Source organism: Ochotona princeps, unplaced genomic scaffold (genome assembly GCF_030435755.1).
Source record: "Ochotona princeps isolate mOchPri1 unplaced genomic scaffold, mOchPri1.hap1 HAP1_SCAFFOLD_355, whole genome shotgun sequence".
Lineage (NCBI taxonomy): Eukaryota > Metazoa > Chordata > Mammalia > Lagomorpha > Ochotonidae > Ochotona > Ochotona princeps.
This window is the reverse complement of record NW_026697204.1, coordinates 102,595-126,727: the sequence shown is the minus strand read 5'-3', so window position 1 is coordinate 126,727 and position 24,133 is coordinate 102,595. Positions and strand designations below refer to the sequence as shown.

Genomic DNA, 24,133 nt, shown 5'->3' with positions numbered 1-24,133 from the left:
CTTATCCATGGATATTCCTAGGAAGCAATTACATACCCCCAAAACCTTAGAGCTTGCCGCTGGGAGGCCAGCAGGTGGAGCCAGGCTCCACTTGGTGTGCTGGCCACCCAAAAGCCCAGGATTTACTCACCGTGTGGCAGCAGTGCCCATGATCTCAAACACTGAGTCCAACCTGGCTCAGGTAGCCTCAGCAGCCAGCATGCTGCTGAGGGTTCACTTCACCCAAACCCTGTAGCCAAATCCCCATCTTCTCTTTCAAACCATCTCTCTGACCCCCATGGCTGTCCCTCTCTTTCCTGATCTGCCAGTGCCTGCTCACTAACCCTTCTCACCTTAAATGTTGAAAAATGGTGCACTTTAGCATCTGTGCAGCCAAGGTCCAATGGCTGGTCTCTGTTATTTCTCCCTACTAAAAAGATGCTACGTGCCTCAGTTCCTCCTTCCTCTTCTGCTGCCATTTTGATAAAAGCACTGCCAGGGACTCATTGGTTCATTTTAAACTGCTAACTTTTTTTTCCACCAAGAAGGCCCCTCTCCACCCTAAAAACACAGACTTGAATGGTGTCGGCAGTTCCAGTCTCCTGCAAAGACTCTGATCATCACAGCCCCAGAGGACACTGGAGATTGACCTTCTGTCCTGGATGAACCATCCATTGCACAAGGTTGGGTGTAGAACATATGCCTTGAATATATGAGTCAAGTGATGTGCCCTCTGGTCATACACATGCCAGCACTAGAATAATGTGACAGGGAATGATAAACAAAAAAAACCAAAACAGAACAAAACAAACGAACTCAGTCATTCCAAATCACGTAGCCAATGTAGAGGATAACATCTTGTAAGTGGTTGTGTGGACTGAAGGTTTATACATTTCTGAAATCGAAATACAAAAGTGGAGCTCAGAAAGGGGCAGTTGCAAATGCAAGCTGTTCAAGTGAAGAGGAAATTCCAGAAACAGACATCCAGTCATGAGTGTTTCCATGGATTACTCACATGTGCTATTTTCCATATACTGAAGTTGTATGGATTCTAGTAAGTTTATTCTGTCGTCATGTTTTCAAGGTGACTCTTATGATTTCACTGCCATTGGCAAGGGTGATTTAGGACAAGTGGTCTTTGCACTATGCTCTTGGGATTTTTCTTCTGTGAAAACTACAGTGTCTACTGAAACATGACTAGCAGGAAAAAAAGTGTTTCCTTTCCTTAATACTCTGTAATTTCTTGCCTCTGGGAACTCTCTGTGTTTGTCCTGAAATGTATCCTCTTGCAAAACATGTTCCTATATTCACTGCATTCGCAATTATTTCCTCCTGTTTAGAATCTTCGGTGTTTAATGAGGTCCTTTTCTGGGGAAAATAAAAAGCTAGTGTACAGGTATTACACGCATAAAGTCTTCCATCTTTGAGAGCTCTCTGGTATACATATTATGAGGTGGAACTTTCGGTAAAAGGGTTTTTCACGGGAATGACACACTTAAGCCCTGTGTGAGTTTTATGATGCCCACTGTGGCTTTTCTTTCTGGAGAACGTTTTTCTACACTTACCACACTTGTAAGGTTGCTCCCCTGTGTGTCTGCTGATGGAAAGTGAGGCCCCCTTCTTGCAGAAGAAAGAAAGAAAGAAAGAAAGAAAGAAAGAAAGAAAGAAAGAAAGAAAGGAAGAAAGAAAGGAAGGAAGGAAGAAAGAAAGAAAAAAAGAAGGAAGGAAGGAAGGAAGAATAAAGAAAGAAAGAAGGAAACAGAATTGCAAGACAAAAAGAGAAACTTTCTTAAAAACCGTCTTTGAGGATTGTTTGTGATAGTCCAGTGACTAAATCTTTTCCTTGCATATGCTGAGATTCCCTGTGGGCACTACTTTCTATCGCAGTTGCTTCACTTCCCATGCAGCTCCCTGCTTGTGTTCTGGGAAAGAAGTAGAGGATGTCCCCAAACCTTGGGATCCTATATCCATAAGGGAGACAAAGAAGAACTCTGGAAAGGCAGATTTACAGAGAAAGAGAGACAGAGAAAGACCTTCCATCCACTGGTTCACTCCCCAAGTGGCCACAAGAGCCAAAGCTGAACTAATCTGAAGGTGCGAACCTGCTCCTGGTCTCCCACAGGAGCACAGGGTCCCAAGGCCTTGGACCATCCTCCACTGCTCTTGCAGGCCACAAGCAGGGATCTGGATGAAAAGTGGAGCAAAAAACAGTGATGACATGGAATCCCAGTAGTTTCAAGGCAAGAACGTAACCACTAGGAGACACACTAGGCCTGAAGATTTTTAAACTATGAAAAATTACAAATTGAAAATCATCCTGCTACACATTGTTCCATGTAATATATCTGAAAGGTCAGAAAATTTTTGAGGGCTCTGTTCTTTGAATTGTACAAACATGACCATTTCCATGGCTCTCATCAAAATACTTCCTAAACTGCTACCTTTCTGGTTGTAAAAGTTTCTTAACTGAATTCTTTACTTCAGAACTCTGCCTGGGAGATAGCTCAAACACAAAAAATACACACGGGGACAAGGGTGTCGAGTGTGTGGGAGGGTTCCAAAATGGCTGAATAGGGTATAGCTACACTAACTTAAGCTGCTATGGGATATACAAGGGATAAAAGAAGGATTACATGCCCAGAAGTCTGACAGAACTGTTAAGTGAGATAGTGAAAGAAAAAGAATAAAGGCTTTGTTGGACAAGAGGAGGAAAGTCAGAGACACTACTGAAGCCACCTGCATAGGGTAGGCTTTGAGCTATTATCCTTTTTCTTTTTTTTTTTTTAAGATTTATTTATTTTTATTGCAAAGTCAGATAAATAGAGAGAGGAAGAGAGACAAATATCTTCTGTCTGAAAATTCACTCCCCAAGGAACTGCAACGGCTGGTGCTGCATGGATCCAAAGCCAGGAGCCAGGAGCTCTTCCAGGTCTCCCACAAGGCTTTGGGCCATCCTCGACTGCTTTCCCAGGCCACAAGCAGAGAGCTGGATAGAAAGTGGGGCTGCTGGGATTATATCTGGCACCCATATGGGATCCCAGGGTGTTCAAGATGAGGACTTTAGCTACTAGGCCACTGCACTGGGCCCTGAATAACTATCTTAACACCTGAAGGTGGGAAGAAGTTGCTGCATGCTTCCACTATTTGCAGATTCGGCTCAGAGAGAATTCCCAAATAAGCGCACTGATCTTTACCCCATCCAGGAGAGGTGTCTGGAGCCTGGGAATACCATGTTATAGAATAGGAAATCCTCAATGTTTCCTTTTCCTCTCCTCTCTAACCTGAAAAATTGTGCCTCTGTTCTACGCCTAGCAGCAACATAAACAGTAGCAGGACAACTTGTGGGGCAAAGATCCAATCCTTTGCATCCTGCACCTGTGAACATTTTAGGGTGTAAGTCCCAGAACTATGCTCATGTCTCTGTTTGAGGTTCTGGAGGTGCCAGCAGAAGCAGTCTGCTAATAATCTGGGAGAGCCCACTACTCTACAACCAAGAACCATGAAGACTCACTGTACATTTCTTGGCACAACTAGGATATGTCCAGTGGACATAGGAAATAATCAACTTGTATTCCACCTGTTGATCTTCATACCCAAGACAGGAAAATCTGTATACCTTGTTGTCATCCGATATGGCAGAAACTGAATCCCACAAGATTCAGTTTACATTGTCCTAGTACCAGAACTAGGGCTGTTGCCATTCTTTACTTACTTACTTAATTAACTAAGTAATTTTCAACTTTAGATGATGTTAACAGTTGATCAGAGTGGGATGGATCAAGGATCATGGAATATGAGTGTAATCATTGTTTCCAACTTTTGTGTTTGTCCTTCCTGTTTTGGGAGGGGGAGGCAACAAAGGAAGAAGCCGTACACAGCCTCCCACCTGCTCCAGTACTCAGTGATCAACCCAGGGTCCCCATGTGGCACACATCTTGAGGGTTTTGCCCAGGTGGCTTCTATAGTTCCAAACTGTTGTCAATCTTGGTGATCAAAGATGAGGGAACACTTTCAATGTCCATTGGCTGGCATAGTAGACCCCAGAGTCTCCATTCATCCAGATATTTGCTGTTACTGTTTGGCTGGAGTAGTTGCCCAATTTGTTTTGTCCCCCTTCCTCTGGGAAGGTACAGATGTTTCCTACAGAGCTCACTGGGATGCCATCTCTCCATGAGGATCTGGGCCAGCTGTCCACTACTCTGTTTTGTCCAATGAGGAAAAGGTGGGCCACTCAAAGTGGGCCAAGTGCTTGAACCAGGTGATTCAGGCATTGCTGGATCCCCTGCACCCAGGGTTCACAGACCTGGCACCTACTGTGCAGGTGGACTACGGAGCTGGGCTCAGTAACACAGGTCCCACCTGACCTCACACCCCTGGGGCTCACAGACAAACATCCAATGCACAATTGGATCAAGGACCTGGGTAGGTGACTCATAGCCTCCTGGACCTTCTCCATCAAGTGGACTACAGATAAGGGCATGGCAACCCAGGCTCACCAGACCCTGCACACCAGGATTCACAGTCTGGCATCCACCTCACAGGCAGGCCAAAGGACCCAGGCCCGGTGACCTGGGCACCACCAGAATCCCTAACTAGGGCTCAGGAATAAGAACCCACAGCACAAAGGGAAAAGGATGTAAGCCAGGTGACCCAGGTGCACTGGACCCTGTGACACTGGGGTTCATGGATCTGGAACCCACCATCTTCTCAGACCAAAGAGCTAGGCCAGGTAACCTGGGCTCTTCCAGATCCCCACCCTTGGAGCTCACAGACCCAGCCTCCTACCATGCACAGATAGGCCAAAGACGTGGGCCAGATGTTCCCAGCCTTGATAGATCCCCACCCCTGTGCTCATGGACCTAGCATCCAACTCCCCCTAATTGTCATGGCTTTACTCAACACCCACCAGTGGTACTGCAGCCTGACTTGTTCCAGCATGCCCCTAGTTTCAGCTCATTCTGGTGGGTATTGCCACTTAGCCCAGCACAGTCAATCCCAGTCCCAGCCCTGATGTGAACTGGTTGTTGTTATGGCCCAATCTGGCCTGTCCTGAACCCCATCCTGGTTCTCACATCTGCCAGTAGATGTTATGAATTGGCGTAGCCTAGCTTGCCCCAGATCTGATCACATGTAAGCTGGTCGATATTGTTCCTTGCTTGGTCTGGGCTACTCCTTGTCTTGGTTCTTGCACTCATCTGCAAGGAATGTGCTCTAGCAAAGGAGTTTCCCAAACTACTCTATCAGGTCTCAACACAATGCATAGGTTGAACATACCAGTAGTTCATTGGTCCAGCTTGACTTTGTCCATCTTTTCTTCTGGTGGGAACAGTGGCCTTGCCCAACCAGCCCACACACATTCTGGATCTCACTCTTGGTGTTACAGCCCAGTTCGGTGGAGGCTGAGACCCAGCCAAGTGATATCCTGCATTCCAGTTAAAATATAATCTCTTTTACAATTAAATCTAATCTTTGATGAAGGGATGGATATTTCAGATAAATTATTGTCAGCAGACCCTGAGGTCACTGAGGGGTGAGGCAATGGCGTACTTTGGTTACAAGAAACACCACGATTCTTTATTGTGAAGAAAATATAAGCTTATATAGACTAGCAAAGGGGAGTATAGGGCATGACCTGACAGTCCTGCCACCCAACATTGACACTGTAATTGACTAGAAGGCACGTCTATTCCTTTAGATGCTCCAGTCATATCTCAGGTAAGTTCCACATGCAGGGCTGGAAGCTGTGCCGCAGGTCATGGGCATGAAGGCTGTGAGACATGCTCCCCAGGTAGCAGGCAGAGATCCAGGGGTGATCTCCCACATGAGTACACCAGACAGGCAGATGTCAACATATGGACACAGCAAATATGCAGAAGCAAGGTAGCACAGAACAAAATAAACCTCCAGATTTAGATCTTGAACTGAATGAAATGTTTGAAACGACAGAAAAACAATTCAAAAAATGATTGCAACTAAACGCAATAAGATGTCAGACAATACAGATAGGCATATTAAAGATATGAAGGAATCAAAGAGTGGCATGGTTGAAAATATTACTCTACCTTCCCTACTGGAGCTACAGAGGGTGCCAAAGAGGGAAAAGATTTCAGAAAAAAACTGAAAATCAGGCTCCTTAGAAAGAAGTATGCGGGCCTAGCGGCATGGCCTAGTGGCTAAAGTCCTCGCCTTGAAAGCCCCGGGATCCCATATGGGCGCCGGTTCTAATCCCAGCAGCTCCACTTCCCATCCAGCTCTCTGCTTGTGGCCTGGGAAAGCAGTTGAGGACGGCCCAATGCATTGGGACCCTGCACCCGCGTGGGAGACCCGGAAGAGGTTCCAGGTTCCCAGCTTCGGATCAGCGCGTACCAGCCCGTTGCGGCTCACTTGGGGAGTGAAATATCGGATGGAAGATCTTCCTCTCTGTCTCTCCTCCTCTGTGTATATCTGGCTGTAATAAAATGAATAAATCTTTAAAAAAAAAAAAAAAGAAAGAAGTATGCCAGGGCCTGGTGCAATAGCATAGTGGTTAAAGTCCTTGCCTTGCAAGCGCAGGGATCCCATATGGTCACCGGTTCTAATCCTGATGGCACTGCTAACCATCCAGCTCCCTCTTGTGGTCTGGGAAAGCAGTTAAGGATGGCCCAAAACCTTGGGAACTTGCACCTGGAAAGTGTCTGGAAAGTGTTTCAGTTTCTTTGCCAGATCTTTGCAACATTGTTAATCAACAAGAATTCAGTTAACAGGTTGCGTATGGTGGAATCATACACTATAAGGGGAAAAACTAAATATGAAGTCAGTAAATGAGTCAATTTGTAAGCATGACTGTAGGGAAATCAACAAGAAGCAAACTACCTTGAGAGAGAACGCTCTGATTACTCATTGTCTCAGTAAATAAAATATCAGCTGCATGGAGGGTCTGATGGAACACACTTCAAGGAAGTAATTACCTTTCTGAGGTCCTTCAGGTTATCTTCTCCCAGAGGTGGGATGAAGAATTCACCCATTCTGTAGAGAGTGGAGATGCTGGCAACAGGGAAGACCAGATGAACAGAAGGATCAACTAAGCGATCTGCTGTGGTGTCTTTGTAATCTAGTCAGATAATAAATAGTAAGTACATTCAAACAAATAAACTATTGCACTGGTGATGTTTTGTTACCCAAACTCCATCTTGGTGTTTGATAGATTAAATTAACAGCCCTCTTGCATAGAAAACCAGAGTCCAGTGTGCATTGTATGACAAACATTTCATGATTTGTGAGTTTTTTTGTGTGTATTGAAACAAGAAAATTTCAATGCTCATATTTATACTGGGCTATGAGTTAAAAGACAATCTTTCAGGCAATTGCATAATTGTAGTTAGGGTAATGATAGTTGAATTTATCAGAAAAATTACTAAGGAGAGATAACTCATTAATGATCACATGTTAATCTTATACAGAAAATCTTCAACCAGTGAAATTAAAAGTATGATTGAATGGTTTAACAACAGAGTAGACCAAGTGGAAGAAAGAATGTGTGACCTTGAGGATGAGAATTTTGAAATGATCATATCAGAAAAAAGAGAAAATAATGAAAAGGTATGAAGGACATCTGCACAAATTGTGGACACCCTTAAGCAAACAAATATTCATATTACAGATACTTCTGTAGGAGAACCTGCTAAACAAAATGATGGGTGAAAATTCCTAGGTCTTGAAAGAAACATGGCTATCCAGACACAAGAAGCTCAAGGAATCTCAAGCAGCCCTAATCTGAAAGGATCTCATTCAATGTCACAGGAGAACTTGCCACCACCAGACCAGCCGTATAAGAAAATCTCAAAGGTGTTTGACATTAGAAGTAAACAGAAAGCACATTTCACCATGAAATTCACTAATAGAGCAGGTAGAATTCTTATCCAACCAATAAAATCACAGGTCTTAGCTTTTACCTAATATTAATACTAATCATCAAATCACACGCACACTATATACTGTCCATAACAAACACACTTCACAAATCTACACACAGACTTAAAGCAGAGTTGGAAAAAGTTCTGCCAGGGAAATGGAAATGCAAAACAAGGAGGCATAGCTATGCTGATAAGACGTTATGGTGCCGGCTGCTCTACCTGTGATCCAGCTCTGTGCTACTGGCAGTTGAGGGTGGCCAAAGATTGGGCCCCTGCACCCATGTGGGAGATCCAGAAGAAGCTTCTGGATCCTGCCTTCAGATTTGCCTAACCCTGATTGTTGAGGCCACTGGGGTGTAAACCAGTAATTGAAAGACCTTCTCCATCTGTCTCTGTAGCTCTTTCAAGTAAATAAAAAAATCTTTAAAAATCAAGCAAACTTAATTTGCATGTAAAATCTACAGCCTGTTGTCTGAGACCTGAAGCACAGTTGTGAGAAACCTAAGCAAGACCAAAAAAAAAAAAAAAAAAAGCACTCAAATGGAACCTGGTGTTTGCTGTCCTGCAGCGATGGACTTGGTGCACTCAGCCTATGATAACTTGCATGGACCACCATGTTGGTGAGATAGCCAAAGTTTATTAACAGCATCAGACGTTTACAAGAAGATTGTCAAGTAGGCATCCAGGGAGTGGGGGTTAAGCCATTTGCATTTCAATAGCAAGGGACAGTCTCCAAATACACAACTTGTTCCTCTATCAGGTCCTGTAGCTACACCTTTGAACCAGGAGGTTTCCTGTTTATTCATCTCCATATCAACTGCTCCTAGCACATTCTGGAGGAATTACAGTTAGCTCTGGTTTTGCATGGCAGAAGATTCACCATGTCCTTCTACAAATCCCCCTTCTGTGTTTTGTAAATTAGGCCTTAAAGATGTAGCTAGGGAGAATATGCTCTTGGAAGAGCGGAAAATGGGGAGATGCAATATGATATATTGTACAAGGATGACTTCACCACCAGGGACCACTTACCCAAACTGCCTATTATCTCATCTAGCACCTCAACATCCTTTTTCCCAGGAGAATGAAACAGTTGCTGTCAGGAATAGGGGCCGACAATCTCACTGGCTGCTTCATGCCGAAAAGGGGCGGGGAGAGAGGGCCACAGCAACTGGGCATTCTCTAGGGAATACATCTAGAGGTTCTTGGTAGAAGGTAGAAAAATAATAGTTATAATTTCTCCCAAAGTAGCATGTTTCTGAGCTTAGATGTGAAAGATGTTCTGTTTAAATCTTTGTAAGAATAAACATGAGCCCTGAGCACCTTACTTTAAGATTTATAAGTAATCAACTCAATCAAGGCAACAAAACACATGAAGCTTTCCTTAGCTGTACAAATAATAGCCTAAAGCAGAGTGGTACAGGAACAGTGAAAGGATCAACATTAACATCGGGCTCTAAGTCCATCACGTATATAATGGCTGGATGCCAGTTTAACAGCAAATTTTCTATGCAGTGACATCTTGTTTAGCATTCACAGTTTTGAATTGATGAAAGTTTGAGGGGGAATATCTTAACCCCTAATAATTTAAACTTTGCAGTTTATAGTATTCAAGCAAGATTTTACAGAACTTCATGCATTTTAGGATAATCAAGACAGTTTTATAATTCCAACAAGCCATATATTAACACTTGAAGAATATAAAAGTCTTAGACAGGTGTGCAGAGAAATCCCCAATAATTTAGCAAGTGAGGAAGAACTGAACTCTACATCCTACATGGTAAAGACTAGGAAAAGCCAAATAGGAAGCCTGACCAGTAAGTACAGGCTGAGCGACTAAAGACTAACTTACCTTTTTCCTGGCTGTTCCAACCTTTCTGTATTTAGTCTCTCTCTGTCTATCTGAACTAAATTTGGAGCTCCTGATGGACCCTAATGGCCAGTGTAAGAGGACTGAGAGTCAAAGCTGGAACTAAGTAAGGACCAGGGAAAGTTCCTCTCCTGAGTCCAGAAGGCAATTGACAATCCTTTTACCTCTGAGTGCCACCTGGGGCTCCTGGCTGTTGTTCCAATTTCACCAGATGCTATGAGGAGGGTACTGGGATGCTTCAATCCCATGTGGGACATCTGATATTAAATGACTGACCTCGGAGTTTTCGGCCTATGAAGGCATTCAGATTCCCTGTGATCTCCTTGGCAGCTGGGATAAGATCCTTGGTGTCCATACTGATAATTCTTGATGAAGTATCCACTGATTGTGCAGAGAAAGCACTTGAGAGGCCTCTGAGGGTCTCACTGGAACTAGGGTACAGACCTCCGCTTATGTGACTTGCAATATCCTGGAGAGAATTCATAGTCACTAAAGACATCCATGTGACCCACACTGAAAGAGAAAATTAAAACAGGAAAATACCAGAAAAAAATAACAACAAGTTAACCTGTATGTTTTAAGTAGTTTGTGAAGTTTAATTCTTTGAAGATAATATGAGTTATCTGTCTCTCTAAATATTTCCGAATGTGGTGAGGTAGTCAGCTAGTTCAGGGTCAGGAGCTTGGAAGCCACTCCTCCCTACCACCTAGATGTTCCCTTCTGTCCACCTGTGACTCTCACCTTTCATCTGAGAGGAGGTAGTATTGCATTGTTGTGTAGCCACTCCCCTCACAGGTCCCAATAAAGGCTCATGATAAGGAAGGACTCGCTCTCTTTGTCGTGTGCTTCTGTTGCTCTGGAGCTCTGACTTTTAGCCTCCCCAGGACAAATATCCTTTGAGTATTGCCCCTGTGTCTGTATTCCTCACCCTGTGCTTACTGCTTAGGTGGGACGATGAAGATAGCAATGTTAAGATGCTTTTTATTCCTAATTTGTGTGTTGTCAGAAGTTCCAAGAGAGATAAGGCCTAGCAGTAGTGGAATGTGGGCAGAGGAGCCAGGGAAAGGTGAATGTTTGCAGCTTTGTAAGTGTGTTCAGGTTGCTCAATGCATATTGATGGGGAAGCTCGGATATAGGTCTTCAGCTTAATGGACGGACTTCAGGGTAAAGACCATTTGTTCCTCTTGGGGTTATGATTGATTGGATTGCCACATGGACTTGTGATTTGCTATTTCTAGTGGACCCTGTTATCACCAAGCTTGGTTAGTAAAGACTCCTAAATAAACCTTAGACATGTCTGGCGTGATCTTGCTTGCACCCATTACACAAACACTTTAAAAGATGAAACAAAAATGATGTGTTGGGGCAAATATTTGGCTCAGCAGTAAAGGCCACTGGGTAAGTTGCCCACATTCCACACATTACTGGGTTCAACAGGAAGTTAAACAACTCCAATAACTCAACAAATCCAGAGAAGTCCTCTTGGAGACAAACAGGAGTGTAAAACCACAGAGTACCAACTCAGTGCAGGAGAACTGCAGAGTGGTAGGAACAGGAGACCAGATAGCTCACCTAGATAAACTAGTAAACAGAAGAAATGTAGAGGTATTCATGGCAAGGAAAAAAAATTAACAGGGTTAGAAATCCCAGAAAATAATATACAGTTGCTATAAGCATGGGAGAAGATTTAGGTGAACATTGAAGAGTTCTAACTGGTTAACAGAAACTTTTTAAAGAATTGAATGAATACCAGATTGACCAGCCAAATGAAACTATGTGCATGAAAGATACAACATGGGTTCATCTGTGGCCAACTGTGTAAACAGAGAAGCAAAAGGAAATGTATGGAGAGTAACTCAAGACTTCAGTACACTGCGTTTCACACATTTCTGATTCTGTCTAAAGGTGATCCAGATAAACCGCATTCTGATGTAATAAATGGGCAATGTGGAATTAATCACCTGTGATATCATAAGGACCACTGTGATTTCAAAATATTTGTAATGTCATAAAATGCATTTTGATGTCATAACGGTGATACCATAATCAAGTGTGATGTCATAATGGTCATTGTGATGTCATAACATTTGTGATGCCTAAAATTGTACTGTGGTGTCATTATCAATTCTGATGTCATAAATGGCCATTATCATGTCATGACAATTGCAATGTCATAAAATGCATTGTGATGTCACAGATGTATTATGATATCATTATCAAATCACGATATCATGAATGTCATAATCAGTTCTGCTGTCATAAATGGACATTTTGATGACTTAATCGTGTGAACTCATAAATGGTGATTGTGATGTCAGAGCAGTTGGGACATGATAAAATGCATTGTGATGTCATAAAATTGTGATGTCATATTGGCATTGTGATACTATAACCATTGTGATGCTATAAAATGTATTGTGATATCATCATTTCGTGTGTTTTCATTAGTTAATGTGATGTCATAATTGTGGTGTTACCTAGGGGCATGGTGATGTCATTACCATTTTGATGTCATAGAATCATTGTGATGTCATAAGACACCTTGTGATATCAAAATCAACTGTGATGTCTTTATTGTGATGTGGTAATCAATTATGGGGTCAGAATTAACTATTATGATAAAATTGATTAATGTGACATCATATTCGATTTCTCTTTCTTAGAAACTCTTCGGGCCTGGCACAATAGCCTTGCAGCTAAAAGTCCTCACCTCACATATGCTGGGAACCCACCATACGGGCACCAGTTCTAATCCCAGCAGCCCCACTTCCCATCTAGCTCACTGCTTCTGGCCTGGGAAAACAGTCGAGGACGGCCCAAAGCCTTGGGACCCTGCACCTGTTTTGGAGACCCGAAAGAGGCTCTGGACTACTGGCTTCAGATTGGCTCAGCACTAGCCATTGCGGTTACTTGGAGAGTGATTCACTGGGAGAAAGATCTTCCTCTCTTTCTCTCCTCCGTTTGCATATCTGCTTGTCTAATGCAAATAAATCTTTAAAAAAAAAGGAAATAAACTCTCAATTGGCTGAAAAAATGATGTTTTCATAAGTAAAGGCAAATGTCATTTTGCATGTTTGGACATTGTTTTCAGAATTCACCTCAGAAACACCAAAGGTGTTTCCATAGTTTTTCTTTTTTTTTTTTTAAAGATTTATTCATTTTATTACAGCCAGATATACACAGAGGAGGAGAGACAGAGAGGAAGATCTTCCATCCGATGATTCACTCCCCAAGTGAGCGGCAACGGGTCGATGCGCGCCAATCCGAAGCCGGGAACCTGGAACCTCCTCCGAGTCTCCCACACGGGTGCAGGGTCCCAATGCATTGGGCCGTCCTCAACTGCCTTCCCAGGCCACAAGCAGGGAGCTGGATGGGAAATGGAGCTGCCGGGATCAGAACCCGCGCCCACATGGGATCCCGGGGCTTTCAAGGCGAGGACTCCAGCCGCTAGGCCATGCCGCCGGGCCCATTTCCATAGTTTTTCACTCAAAGAGGCTTGCAGATATGGCAGAACATTGGATGTGCTACAACACCATCCAGCTGATTCTGAGATATTCTTTGATAGACATGGAAGAATGATACTGTCAGAAATAATGGCAAATTTGCGTTAACCCTTCTTTGAACTTTGTATTCAGAATCAGCTTCACATCCAACAGTTTCCCAGCACCTTGGCACTGAATCAAGATTAAAGCTTTCAGGGAATGCAGAATGTGCCTCTGTGTAATGCTCTGCTTCTGTGATATTCTTTGATTTGTATGGAAAAATCATGGTCCCTTAAGTCATGACAAATGGGCATGAAATATGTGTTGAAGGCTGTTTTCAGAGTGAAACTCACATTCGCAAGGTTATCTGACACTTTTTTTATTGAAACAGGGTTCTGCTTTTGTGTCATGTGGTGTTTGCTCAGTCCTAAGGTGCTGTATCTGAGATACTCTCCGTTGACATGAAACAAATGATGTCACTTGTAGCCACCAACAGATGTGCACTAACCTTTGTTCTAACTTTGTTTTCAGAATGAATATCAGACATATGAACACACGTTCACTGTTTTTCTCTAAAAGACGTTTAGGGAAACTGTGGAAGAGTTCCTCTGGGATATCAATTGGGAAGTCATACAATTGAGCCTTGTGCTATCATTATCCATTGTGATGTCACACACCAAAATTACAACCTCTTTTGTGACACCATCCTCAACGGTGATATCACAAATGCCCTTGTGCTGTTGTAATCAATTATGTTGTTCCAAACAGGCAGTTTGGCAGTTTCAGTCTGAGAAGTCATTCTGATACCATAATGAAATATCGTAATGCTAGGCTAATGCTACTAAAGAAAACAACCATTATATCTGAGAAGCACCATTGGATGGCATCCTCCATTGTAAAGCATTAAGCGAAATTGTGATACTACATTGCAATATCCTAAGAACTCTTGTAATGCTGAAATTTTCAACGAGGCACTCATGTGACCATGGCAAAAACATTGTGATATTAAAATAGTCACTGTGATGCATTGCAGCTATTGTGATGTCATAAAAATTGTGCTGTCATAAAATGTATTGAGATGTCATAAATGTATTGTGAAGCCATAATCAATTGTGGTGTCATAATGGCCATTGCGATGTTATCATATTTATGCTGTCATGAAATGCATTGTGAGGTAATAAATAGTCATTGTGGCATTAATCAATTGTGACGTCATAATGGCCATTGTGATGTTATAACATTTGTGATGTCATAAAATGCATTGTGATGTCATGATCAATATGATTTATAAACCAGTTCCACAGTCATAAGTGAACACTGAGTATTGATAAACAATTGTGATGTCATAATGGTTATTGTGATATTGTAACATTTTTTAGTTATTTTAGTTTGATAATCTTTACATAGTTGATTAGGGCACAAAGGGTGAAGGGCTACAGGTAAGATCATTGCTTTCACATTTATGATTATTTTTTTCTACATCTGGGGTAAGGGGAGAATAAAGGGAGAAGCCCAATCCAGCCTTCCACCCATCCCAGGTTTCCCAATGTGGGGCATGCTCAAGTGGTTTTGATAGTCCAAGAGTTCTGAATTGCTGTCAAACTTCTCATTCCAAACATGATGAAATCTCTTCAGAATTCACTGGCTGACATAGCTCCCGTTGAGTCTCAGTTTGGCCAGATTTTCATTGCCAACACATGTCTGGAGTAGTTGATTAATTTTTTCTGGCCTCCATCCTCTGTGGTGGTAGCACATGTCCTCTGCAGGCTCTGATGCACTGCCATATCCTCCATGTGCACCTGGATATGCTGTCCATTGTTCTGTCTGAGCCTCTGAGAAGGCTCAGCTTTGACACTTGCACTCCATGTTCAGACCATGGAACCTGTGTTTTGCTTCATGGTTGGGGTTCTGAGTACGGCAATTCGATCGGGGAGATCTCCAAAGAAACTTTTTCTGAGATGATCCCAGACCTGATTCTTGTGTGTACTTGCCAGTGCAGGGTCTAGCACAGTCCGTTGCGCTAATCAGCTTATGCATATGCTGGTAGTTGCAATTGCTGGCTCAGTTCTGTTTCCAGCCATCTTCCATGTGAACCAATGGGTGTTGTAGTCCAGCCTGATTCTCCCCAGCATACACTTGGTCCTCATGCAAACCAGTGGGAGCTGAAGCCTAGTCAGGGTGACTCCCAATAACCACCACCAGGTCCACCCCCTGCCTTGGTTCCTGTGCTTGCCAGTATGTACAGCAGACTGGTCCAGTCTGTCCCACATTCCACTCAGCTCCCATTCAGTTCTCCTACATATCAATGGGCATTGAAGTCTAGTTCAACCCAACCAGCCCCACTATACAGCCCACGCACATGCTATTGGGTGCCGTTCTGTCTAACCACTGCCGCAGACCTAGTTTTCATGCTCTCCTGTAGGAGTGATAACCCAAGAGGGAGGTGCCCACTGTTTCCCTCCTGGGCCACTCCCACTCCTGGGTCATGCACTCTTCAGGTGGTTCTGCAGTTTAACTTGGCAGAATTAGTTCCCAGTGCCGGCATCTGCCAGCTGATGCTGTGGCAAAACCCAACCTACCCTTACCCACTCTGATTTATGCTTGTTCAAGTAGGAGCCATCAACCCAGCCTGGCTTTTCCCTGATCTAGCTCACATGAGGCCAACAGGTGTAGCTCTGCCCGGTCTGGTCTATGCCATCCCAACTCACGCTGTCCAGTGGGAGTGGATGTCAAGCAAGGAAGCCCTTCACCATTTCCCCTACCAGCTTTACCTCTTCCTCACTGGGTCTTGTGCATGCTGGTTGGGCACCATGGCCTGGCCTGGCATGGCCTGCCTTACCCCAGCTTTTGCCAGTGGGTGCTGTAGCCTCACCCAGCCATGCTCACCCCCAATTCCAGCTCAGGTTGGTGGGGGCTAAAGCCTAGCTTAGTCCAGCAAGCACCCAGCCCAAGCAGTAATGAGTACTGATGTGTGTTGTAACTGGACCAGCCTGACCCATACTCCATTCTAGTGCTCAGATTTGCCAGAGGGTGATATGAACTGGTCCTGCCTGGTTCACTCCTGACTTGCACCAAATGTATGTCACTAGGTACCATTCCCTAGCCTGGTCTGGGCTGTTCCCAATCATGGTTTTGTGCTTATTTGCATACACTGTGTCTTGACCAAGGTATGTCCCAGGCTCCTCCATCAGAACCATTCCCAATGCCAGATCTCACACACATGGGTGGGTCTGTGGGCCAGCCCTACTCAGTCCACCTCTTGATCTAGTAGGAACAATGACATTTCCTGAGAAGGCTTTCACTCCATTCTGGTTATTATTGTTGGGTATTACAGCCCAGTCTAGCCTGGTCCACATGCACTCACAGTTCATGCCCAGCTATTCAGGGGCAAAATCCTAGCCTAAACTGTCCTACACCTACCCTGGTCCTCACAAGCACCAGTGGGTGCCCAGTGTGGTGCACCCAGCCCCAGTCGACACTTGTGCTAAGGTATGCTACAGCCATATCCAGACCAGAACACGGCTCCCATTCCATCCTTGTGCTTATCGGTGAAACCCCAACCCAGCCAGGCCATCCCCTTAGCTCCCCAGGTAGGGGAGTTCCCAGCTATAGATCTTGCAAGTGGCAGTGGTGGCTGTGACCCAGACTGGCCTAGTTCTTCACCTGTCATGACCTTTGCATTTGGATTCTGCAACCTGACCTGACAAGCTCAAAGCAAGTCCCATCACTCGCTGATTGGTGCTGGAATCTAGCCCTGTTCCGTCTGCTCCCCTCCAAGTCTCATGCAGTTTGATATTTGTTTTTTTTTTAAGATTTATTTTTATTACAAAGTCAGACATACAGAGAGGAGGAGAGACAGAAAGGAAGATCTTCCGTCCGATGATTCACTCCCCAAGTGAGCAACAAAGGGCTGGTGTGAGCCGATCCGGAGCCCGGAACCTGGAACCTCTTCCGGGTCTCCCACGCGGGTACAGTGTCCCAATGCACTGGGCCATCCTCAACTGCCTTCCCAGGCCACAAGCAGGGAGCTGGATGGGAAGTGGAGCTGCTGGGATTAGAACCGGCACCCATATGGGATCCTGGCGTGTTCAAGGCGAGAACTTTAGCTGCTAGGCCACACCGCCGGGCCCCAGTCTGATATTTGCATTAGCCTAGCTGAACCTGACCTGTGCTCCAGTCTGGATTCTGTCCTTGACAGTGAGTTAAGGTTGGCTTGGCCCTGCCCATTCGCCCCCCCTACAAAGCCAAAACACATGTTCTCCAACAGTTGGAGTTACCCTGCTCAGGCTGCCCAACATCCAGGCCTGAAACACGTGCTTACCAGCAAGAGCTGTGACCCTAAATAGGTTCTCCAAATTCTCAGTTTCTCAGCCCCCTCCCGACCCAGATTTCACATGCTCTAGCAGGTGCTAGGTTCTTGCCTGGCATAGCCTGTCACTCCATCTTAGCCTATGTATGAGCTGGATGATGCTGTGGCCCAACCTGCCTCATAGCCTCTGGTAGAATGTACATGTAGGTGCTGCAGCCTGGACCTGCCCATGCTGTCATCAGCCTCAGCACCCATGAGTTTCATTGGGATCCATAGTCATTCCTAGGTCAGCCCATCACCACCCCAGCTCTTAAACTAACCAGGGGGACTTGTATTTCCAAGTATTGGGCCCATATATCCCCTGCAGAATCTAGCCCCAGACCTGGTTCTCTCACATGCTCGTTGATGTCATGACCCTTCCTAATGTGACCTGTTCCCTCTTCTGACAGTCAGGTACTGGAATCCAACCCTGCCAGACAAGCCCTCAGTCATAGCTTTCATGTGGACTGGCGTGCGACAGTCAGTCATGCTGTATGCTAACAGCCCATCTCAGGACTCCCATGTGGGCTGATACATGTATATCTGTCCCAAACAGATCATATGGACTCTCCTCTCCGAATGGCCAGATCTCAGTCCCCATTCTTGTCAGCAAGTTCGGTGACCCCATCACTGGGAGTCACACAGGATTCATCCCTCAACTACACTCACATTGGCCTTATCCATTGATGTCTTTAGGTAGCAATTACCTACCCAAAAAACCCTAGAGCTAGCTACCAGGCTGTCAGAGCCTGGCACCCAAGGACGCACTGACCTCCCAACAGAGAGGACTCACTCACCACATGGTGATGGTGTCCATGGACCAAGTCCCAAGCATTGAGTGCAACCTGGCTCAGCTGCTTTCCACAAGCGGCCATGCTGCAGAGGGCTGCCGTCACCAGAGCCGCCAAGGTTGAACTCCAAACTCCTAGTTTCTGCTGCAGAGCAGGGACAGAGGCCTAAACCCATTTCTGAGATTCACTCATGGTGAACTAACCACGGGGGCAGAAATCTCTCTCTCGGGACTCCCAACAGCCACTACTCCCTCACCACATGGTGACAGTTTCCATGGGCTGAGCCCCAAGCATTGGGTCCAACTTGGCTCGAGTACTGTCTGCAAACCATCACGCTGCAGAAGGTTGCTGTCACCTAAACTGCCAAGGTTGAACTCTGATATTATAGCATTTCTGATGTCATAAAATGCATTGTGATATCGTAAACAATTTTCTTGTCCTAAGCAATTCTGATGTCAAAAATGAACATTGTGATAGCATAACCACTGAGATGTCATAAAATGCGTTCTGATGCCATAAGTTACATTGTAATGTCCTAAATGTGTAGTAGTGTCATAATATAATGTGATTTCCTAAGAGCCTAATCATGGCATCTAAGACAGAGCAGGTCACACTGTTAATACGGAGGTTGGAGAATAAACTGGAGCAGCACAACAATCAGAGCTCCCAGCCCTTGAATGTAAGAACAGCTGCTGGCAAAGCAACTGATGTCTGATTTTTTCATCCTGAAAAGCATGTTTCCCTTCCCCTAAAGGCAATTTTTTCATTGAAAAAAATCATTTAATTCTTTGTCTCAAGAGATTTTCTAAGTTTCCATGAATGTTTTTAGTAAGTTTAGCTTCATTTTATGAGGATAAATTTACAGTAATGTTACCTCTGATTAAGACTTGCCTCACTAAAGTCATATTAAACAGTTACATTTCCTAAGATATCAGCATTTTTTGTTTTTGCTTCCTTGTAAAGTACAATTTAAATTACAGACAAATAAATCACATATTTATCTGGTTAATATGATATCAGTCTGATGCAACGTGTTGGTTTTCTTCCTATGTAGTTTTTGGTGCTTGAATTCAAAATCTAACAAATGTAATAATTTCGTGCTTCAAGAGCAATTGCTATTTTTTTTGTCACCTTAATTATTCAATGGATTCATTCTAGAATTTATCAAACACATCTTTATATATAGTTGAAATGCAATTTTGATGACACATAAATGTCATTTGTACACAATCTATTCTGTGGTGCATAAAATACCCAGGCCCTCATTTGTAACATCCTTTGTTTTGGGATGAGGGTGAGAGTGAGTCCATTTTGTCCAACAGGTGGCACTGTTTGACTTTAGAAGGGTTTCCTTAGGATGAAGGGGCGTTTCAATGATGTGTGGAATAGGAACATACAGCATCCTGGTAAGTGGACAAAGAACTTCTATTTGAAATTGAGTATTTCAACTAAGCAGCACTAATTCTAGTGGCTTCTGAAATAGTTTCAGATTCACACAAAAGTTCCAAGAATAGTATTGAGAATCTGTATAACTTTCATTAGATTTTCCAAATGTTCATAATTTATGCTTGCTTTCTCCTTCTTCCTCTGTAAATCTATTTCTGAATGAGTTGCCAACAAATTGTAGCTATGCTATCTTTCATTCCTAAATATGTCATCACATACTCCTCAATATATTGATATAACTAGAGAACAGTTGTTGCTAAATCTAGGAAAAGGAACATTGCTATAGCGTTAATTTCTAATGTGTGGACCTTACCCAGAATTCTCTTCCATTTATTCATTTTTTTAATTGGAAAGTCAAATATATAGAAAGAGAGAGAAAGGTCTTCCATCCAATGGTTCACTCCCCAAGTGGCTGCAATGGCTGGAGCTGAGATGATCCAAAGCTAGGAGCCAGGAGCTTCTTCCTGGTCTCCCACATGGGTACAGGGTCCCAAGGCTTGGGATCATCCTTGACTGCTTTCCCAGGCCACAGGCAGGGAGCTGGATGGGAAGTGGGGCCACTAGGATACAAACTAGCACCAGTATGGGATTCTGGCATGTGCAAAGTGAGAATTCAGCCACTAGGCTACCACTCCAGGTTCCTTATCCAGTTTTCAATCATCGTACTACTACACTTCTTTTTAGCACATATGTGCATATATATCAATATCTTAGTCTATGTAGCATCTCTTGAGGAACCTCAGTATCAAAAATCCCAAGCATCTGTTCATGGCTCATTGTTACTAAGAAACTGTGTTTGCCAGTAGGCCAAATGGCCTATGTGACCTTTAGCATCAATGGGCTCCAATTCTCATGAATGAAGGCCCACCTAAGTTTTGTTATCTCACAGGTGGCTCCAAGTAATTAAGTGGGTGGCTGGAGAAGAGCCAGGCATGGGCTGTGCAGCCAAGATAGGTAGGGAATATGTGGTATTGCACCTCACCTGGCATGCTATTGTGAACTGCCCCTATAAAAACCCTGTGAATGTGCTGTTAGGGGCTACGTTCCGGTAACGGGTGTTGGTCCCGGCCGGCTGGTTGGAAGGTTTGTCAGCTGGCTGCCTGTTCTCAACCAAGAACTCAAGTTTGGACATGCCAAGCTTAAATAAACCATCCTTGTACACTTGCATCGACTTCAGACTCCTGGTAATTTGTGGGGATCTCGAACTCTGGGCACAACATATTTCTCTCTCTCTCTCTCTCTCGCTATATATATATATATATATATATATATATATATATACACTTATACATATATATGTACACACACACACACGTGTGTGTGTGTGTGTATGTATTTCCTCCTGTTCAGAACTTAAGTGATAACTGGGTCACATTTGCAGGTGGGGATAGAACTTGCTCATGCTTAGGCTATTAAAACTGAACATTAAAGATGGATACGCACTGTATCTATATTTATGTTTGTCTTCACCCTGATAATTATCCTTTCACAGTTATAATTAGATTCCATAATTGGCTATTTTAAAGCTTTTGTATGTATCCCTGAAAGTGACAAACCCAAACTCTGGATTTTTTTTGTATTTCAGTCTAAGGGCCTGAATCATTAATTTGCTCATTGTTCTTCACCTGCAGAGTCCCAGGCATGGATGAGCCAAGGAGTGAAAATGTTATGGGGTGCTAGCGAGATCACAGCAGACATGTCTAAGTTTTCTTAAAGAATTTTTATTAACCATGCTTGGTGATAACAAAGCCCACTAGAATTTGCAAATCACAAGTCCATATTGCAATTCAATCAATCATAATCTGATAATCATAACCCAGGGCCTGGTACGATAGCATAATGGTTAAAATCCTCACCTTGCACATGTCAGAATCCCATATGGATGCCGGTTCTATTCCCAGCAGCCCCGCTTCCCATCCAGCTCCCTGCTTAAGGCCTGGGAAAGCAGTCAAGGATGGCCCAAAGACTTGGAACCCTGCACCCCTGTTGGAGACCAGGAAGAGCTCCTGTCCTGGCTTTGGATCAGCTCAGCTCCAGACGTTGCGGCCGCCTGGGGAGTGAACCATCAGATGGAAGATCTTCCTCTCTGTCTCTCCTCCTCTCTGTATATCTGCCTTTCCAATAACAAAAAAATCTTAAAAAAATTATAACCCAAGAGGAACAAATGGTCATTTCTCTCAAGTCTACCCATTAAGCTGAAGACCTATGTCCCAGCTCCCCCAACAATATAAGTTATCCTAAGAGAAAGGCAGTGAATAACCTGGACACACTTACAAAGCTGCAAACTTCACCTTTCCCTGGCTTCTCTGCCTACATTCTTCTCCTGCAAGGCCTTGCTTCCCCTGGAACTCCCAACAGCACACAAATCAGAAATAACATCATTGTCCCACATAAGCAGTAAAGAGAGGGCGAGGAATACAGACACACAGGGGCACCATGCTCAGGGTATTACCTGACCTGGGGAGGGCCAGAGTAATGGAAATATACAACCATGCACTCAATCAAGAGACTGAGCCCCTCCTCATCATGAGCCTTTAAAGGGGCTTGTGATACTGCCCCCTCTCAGATGATAGGTGAGAGTCACAGGTGGACAGAAGCAAACACCTAGGTGATGTGTATGGGGGGGGGGGAGGTGGCTGAGAGTTTCCTAAGGATGGAATTAACATTCAATTGGTGTTAGGCCCCACTTTCAGGACAGAGGGTGGGGGACACAGACACATTCCATTTGCCAACTGTCAATGGGTGCTGGCTATCCCTGGCTGCACCCCCTAGCAAAAACACAAGGAAGGTTGTCTATGGCCATGCCAACATGAATACACCTGATTTTGTCTGCTCATGCAGGATAAGCAGGGTCAGGTCTGGTTACTGCATGGTCAGGAGACAAGGAAGGTTCCTGGGGACTTTGTGTTGTGCAGTGAAGAGTATTCGTGCCCTGCGTTTATGAGGCTGGTGTTGACAGAACTAGGGGCTCTTTTACAGGCTATTGACTGAGTGCTAGCAATCTCCTCCTGTAGGTAGCAGTTCTGGTTAAGCCATATGGTGTGATCTGTGGTCTATCCAAGTCAGAGAAACAGTAATCTGGTTTATTATTATTGTTAAGTATTTTGCTATGGTTTGTGTCTTCAGAAAGAAACACAGCTTTCTTCTTACTTCATTGAGCTCCAGTCTTGCCAGCTGTGTTTATTGCCCTTGACTTCCCAGTTAGGAAAGGCAGTGTTGATGAGCTCTGAGAGTGGTTCCTGCAGGAAGAAAGATGAAGACAGACTGGGCTTTTTGGAAAGTGATCATGGGAGAGTTTTTCTTTTTTTTTAAGATTTATTTATTTTTTATTGCAAAGTTGGATATATAGAGAATAGGAGAGACAGAGAGGAAGATCTTCCTTCTGATGATTCACTCCCTAAGTGACCGCAACGGCTGGTGCTGTGCCAATCCAAAGCCAGGTGCCAGGAACTCCCTCCAGGTCTCCCATGTGGATGCAGGGTCCAGAGTCTTGGGCCATCTTTGACTGCTTTCCCAGGCCACCAGCAGGAAGCTGGATGGGAAGTGGAGCTGCCAGGATCAGAAACAGCATCCATATGGGATGCTGGCGCATTCAATGTGAGGACTTTAGCTACTAGACCATTGTTCTGGGACCGGGAGAGTGTTTCTTCCCCCTCTCCAAAGCACAGCTCTGAGATACACCACTGACTTTGGGGGGAAAGCCTATAGGGGACTCACCTTTTTGAAAGAAGCTTTCTTGCAGCCTGGGTACCTTGAAACACTGATCCTGGGGAGGGCCCACAGAGATCCCAGACTGGTGAATTTCCTAGTCCTTACTGGGCCGGTTACACTTTAACACTCTAAGTTTTTGTTTCTGCTTAATTTTTTGCTTGTTTCTTTTGCTTTCCTGAAAGTGTTAGTCATTTGTGCTACCTTCTGCCATGCTGGAACTTTTGATACAGTTTGTATTTTACTCCACGATCTTAGTGAGCCCTCCCTATTGAAATTCAAACCCAAGTGAATTGACAGGAACATATAGAAAAATGTTAATTTGGTGGCCATAGAAGGAAGATGACGAAGAAACCATTGCAACAAGACGAACACGCTGTGTTGCCTACCAGCTGCGTAAGTCTACCTGCGGCAGTTGGGCTACCCTGCCAAGGACAAGAGGAAATATAACTGGAGTGCCATGTCTAAAAGATGCAACACCATGGGGACCAGCCAGATGAGGCCCCTCAAAATCATGTAGCACAAGTTCAGACGTGGATTCTGTGAAGGTACAACACCTAAACCCAAGAGGGCAGCTGTGGCTGCATCCAGTTCACCTGGAGAGGAATTTCAATGATTAG

The 24,133-nt window shown here is 44.2% G+C and overlaps 1 protein-coding gene across 1 annotated transcript in view; it reads right to left on the bottom strand.

Moving 5' to 3' along the window:
- LOC131478900 (zinc finger protein ZFP2-like) overlaps nucleotides 1-24,133 on the bottom strand; it is a 52,580-nt gene that overhangs the window by 5,588 nt on the left and 22,859 nt on the right. Inside the window, 2 exon segments of the mRNA XM_058659519.1 lie at nucleotides 6,927-7,069; nucleotides 10,015-10,251. Coding sequence (XP_058515502.1) covers nucleotides 6,927-7,069; nucleotides 10,015-10,251 — 380 coding nt within the window.